The 4,612-nt window shown below is 38.6% G+C and overlaps 1 protein-coding gene across 1 annotated transcript; it reads left to right on the top strand.

The window, feature by feature from the left end:
• Positions 1-2,244: 2,244 nt before the first annotated feature.
• On the top strand, positions 2,245-3,539 carry LOC131304538 (F-box protein At5g49610-like). Its single transcript, XM_058331790.1, has one exon. It carries the CDS (start codon positions 2,296-2,298, stop codon positions 3,343-3,345), a length of 1,050 nt encoding a protein of 349 aa, XP_058187773.1. The 5' UTR covers positions 2,245-2,295; the 3' UTR covers positions 3,346-3,539.
• Positions 3,540-4,612: the final 1,073 nt, after the last annotated feature.

The following is a 4,612-nucleotide window of genomic DNA, read 5'->3' as shown; positions in this document are numbered from 1 at the left end:
GCGCTTCAGAGCATAGGGTTTTTGCTCTCCTTGGATTCCGTTCCTCTATTTATTTTGTTCTCTGCGATTCGGTATTGCAAAAATGTTGTCTTGTGGAGGCGTTTGAACACCTAGCTCTTAGAGAGAGAGGCCATGCGACTCATGTAGTTTGCATTGCCAACGTGATCGTCATGTGTATATCTTCCCTACTCTCTCTTAAAAATTCACGACGGAGAACGTTGGCAACTTAAAAAAGGCAATGTCAAACTCACAATGGTTGTTGATCATCGTCTCTCTCTCTCTCTCTCTCTCTCTCTCTCTCTACCACCTGTGAGTCTTGACTTCTTTAAGCTCATTGTTCAATGGCCGCCAAGAGTGATCATCCAAGGGAACAATAACGGAGTGGGTTTCATATGAGCTGAAAACTTGATCCGCAGGATTCAAATTAGGGAGTTGAAAGAGCATATGACAAATGTATCAGCATCGATAACTAACTGATGGAAGTACATATTTTGCGAAATATAAACGGCAAATAAGTTACCTAATGTATACATCATACATTTTACTCTTGGAGCTCTAAAAATAAGATTTGAATCAAAATTTGAACTCACTGAGTCCCTTTTGGAGGCACCCATATGTTCGGGTTGAATTGCCATAAGAATGGGAGCGTGAAAGCATATATATTTAATTCGCAAACATCTAAACTAAAAAATCTGTGAGTGAGAGGATTGCGAGGGAGTGAGAGTGGAACCTGAAATGAGAGCGAGAGCGAAGAGTCTTACTAGACGATTACTATGTCCAGACAACGATTATCGTAGTTCAGTCATTAATACTCCAAGGGCCTTGCTAAATGCTTGATTTCAAGTGTTCATATTCACTTGGTGGATGTTACACATACTCTCTAGTGCTCATAGCAGACCATAAGACCTTAGCGATTTTTTCATAGTTACACTAGGATCACACATGTTTGACTACGTTTTAAGAACACATGCAATAACTCTTGTCGAAGATTTATAGTCTAAAAGAATCCTCATGAGTTCGAGTTGATGCTGCAAAATATTAAGACTTGGCTTTCTGAGGTCTAAAACGAAAGAAGTAGCGAGACTGCCGCAATTGTGAATAAGAAGACTCGACTTGCATATGTTAAGCATATAGCTATGGTAACTAAGTAAGGGAAGTCCCACAGCCCTTCAACAGCTGATTCGATACCATCCATACGAGCAGCGGATTCTACCCCCTGACTTTCATTCATCGGAGATTGACGGGTGTGATTGCATTCTTTGAAAGGGTAGTGGGTTTGGCTTAATAAGCCACTTGGCTTATATTTTGTTCTTTATTCAATTTTCTTCATCTTTATTAGTTTCAAAAATTACTCCATTTTTTATTTCAAAATCCGGCTCTTTTTTTGGCAATGAAATTTATTGCTTTCTATCTTTCCATAACAAAAGAGAATTGGAATAGGAAATGTTAGAGAAGATCGAAAATAGGATTTAACAACCCTAGGACTTTTCTTAGCCGTAGGATTTATGAGGGCTAAGTTTGGGCCGTTAGATTTATATACATAGGATTCAAATACTGAATTGTTTTATTATATAGATAACATTTGCACATTGAAATTATTATAGCTTAATGCAGTTAAAATATACTAATAATCATTTTATTTTTTTCTTTAGGCTACTTCAACAGTCACGTGCTTATTTTTTATTTATGAAAGAAATTGAAAAATGAGAATGTAAAATAATCAATTTTTTATCAAATCAACCGGAAATTAAGATTATAAGTAGTTATACACGAATAATTATCAATAATATTCAAAATCAGTTACTACAAAATAAAAAGTTAAAAACTCGGGGGGCTCAGGGGCATGACCCCCAAACCCCAACATAGCTTCCGCTTCTCGTTGTTAGGTAAAAATGCTAGTGTTGACAATGCACATTTTTCCTTTTTAGCTACTCACGTCTTTTTCAATGTTTCAACAGAAAACAATACTATCTATTATACATATATATCTTTTATTAAGATAGTACTATTTTCTTCTCTTTTTCAACCGTGTTGTTTTGTACTTTCACCTATCTATAATAGTTAAATAGAAAAACTATTTACCGTGTTGTTTTGTATAAGTTACCGAAATAAACGACCGAGATTTCGCGGAGTGGTGAATAAGTTTCTAAAACTTCAATATACTCCTACCTAGCTGCAGTGTTGCCTTTTCCTTTCGAGAAATCTATATATATTCGGTTTCCTAGTGAGTGTTTGTCGTCCCTGGCCTGCCTATCATCATTCTTCAGCAGTATCCCCACGGCAATCAACCAAGAGATGCCGGAAGACGTGTTGATGCTTATTCTATCTCGTCTCCCCGTGAAATCCCTCCTCCGATTCAAATCAGTCTGCAAAAACTGGTACTCTCTCATCCAAAGCCCTTGCTTCATCTCCCTCCACAACAATCGCTCCCCAAAAAAGGAATCCCTCCTCGTCAAACGTTTAATCAAACCCCATCCGACATTCTCCCTGTCCTTGGTCTCCAACGAAACTCCAATCCACGATCTTGACGTGCCTTTCGTTAGTCCCCGCTTTCATGATCTCCACCTATCCGGCTCTTCCAATGGGGTCGTTTGTCTCACCGATCCCTCCACCAAAATTATCATGTTATACAACCCCGCAATGAGAGAATTCAGGCTACTCCCTCAACCCTATTTTGGTATTGATAACATTTGTAACGGTTTAGGGTTTGCTTTTGATCCCAAAACCAATGATTATAAAGTGCTTATAGTCGTCCGACTTTATAAAACCAATGATCGAAGAGTTCAAATCTATGATACAAGTACCGACTCGTGGAGAGAAATCGTTGCTATAGTTCCAAAAGATATACAATTCTGTTCTCGGCCTTACCGTTTGACATGGTTGGATGGGGTGTTTTACTGGGTGGCTAGTGATCCCAATAGTAGTTACTATACAATTATTGCTTTCCACATGTTCGATGAATTGTTTGAACAAGTATTTTTACCCGAGGTTTTTAGGATTGCCTCTGTGTGTAGCCTTAGCGTTCTGAGGGGCTCCCTTGCCCTTGTTACTTCGGAGCTTGGCAGTTTGACTGCAGAGTCGTGCCTTGACATATGGGTAAGGGATGGGAACGGAGTTAAGGATCCTTGGAATAAAAAATACAGTATCGGACCAAAATTGAGACTGCATGATTTGTTGGGATTTCGGCAAAACGGCGAGCTTCTTCTCTCGTGGGGGGGCGATTTCCAGATGGTGTCATACAATCTTAGTACCCAAAACATTAAAGAGTATGATCTGAGATCAATAAACTTTGAAGTTCTTTCCTACACAGAGAACTTAGTTTCAGTCAAGAGATGTGTTTACTGAGCCACGATTTGTGCAAATTAAGCAACCTGCTCTTTATATGTATTCTTTCATAATGTCGCAGATTAACAGTTGAGTTGCAGGGATATTTTTATCTCTGTGTTCCTTTTCTTTTATAATCTGAATTAGCTACTTTGCTTCTGATGATATTATTGTTAGGGAAACTGAGAATTATATATTATTGAGTTCTTGATATATTTGGTATATGTTTCCTCGTGTTGTTTTGTATATTGGAACTTCCATGGAAAGCTTGTGTTGAGGGGCTTTCATCATTTCAAATTGGCCTAATATAGCTTCTGCAGATTAACTTATTTGCTGTAGATTTAGACTATAGCTTCTATTTGCACCCTTGCATGCTGATGAAAAAGTCCATGCATACAACTTGAGTACCAAATCTTCGAGGGAAGGCCACATTGCTGTGCCCAAATATATATCTTGGGCCGTAATTAGCACGATTTTTGCACTTGGTTGAATGGGATTTTCTACTGCTATGCTCACAACTCTGAATCTACTATTTAATGGATTAATTGTTGCATTTTGCATGAGCGATGAGGTGTTCGACGTAATGCCAATCCCCATGACAGTGTCTGAATGTTGCTTGCAATTTACAATTGACCTTGTAACTTTGGTACTCTGTCTCTTGCTTGGTTTTTGTAACGAGCTTGCATGAGTCTTGGTCGTTCTCTGACATATGGTTAATGGGTGAGTTCGGCATTAAGGAGTCTTGGTAAAAACCGGCATAGGACCCTTCTTTGAAGGAGATCACTATGCTCTAGGGTTTCAGTGAAAGGGTGAGTTAAGAATATATGCAGCACCGTTGATAAACGGCGAGTTCCTTTTTTATTGGGAAAAAAGAAATATTGTGAGTTTCTGCTTGGGAGATGTGGAGCTAGGTAGTTAATCCGTTTTTGTTTAACCATGATGTTAGGGCATTAAAGAGTGTCAAGAGCCCGACATCCCTATTTTGAGGACGGAGCACATTGTCCATGTTTAGAAGTTCGTCTGCACACCGAGTGCTTAATTATTGTAAAGAGACGATAGATACGGTCAATGAGTCGTTCCAGTAAGCATAACATGCAAATTTGATGATTAATCTACAAAGCATAGGATTTTTACTCTGCTTGGACTCCCTTCCTCTATTTATTTTGTTCTTTGCGATTCCATATTGCAAAAATGTTATTTTGTTGAGGCCTTTGAACACCTAGCTCAGAGAGAGAGAGAGAGATGTTATTTTGTTGAGGCCTTTGAACACCTAGCTCAGAGAGAGAGA

This window comes from Rhododendron vialii, chromosome 10a (assembly GCF_030253575.1).
Source record: "Rhododendron vialii isolate Sample 1 chromosome 10a, ASM3025357v1".
NCBI lineage: Eukaryota > Viridiplantae > Streptophyta > Magnoliopsida > Ericales > Ericaceae > Rhododendron > Rhododendron vialii.
The sequence above is the reverse complement of the archived record's forward strand: the minus strand, read 5'-3'. Positions and strand labels throughout refer to the sequence as shown.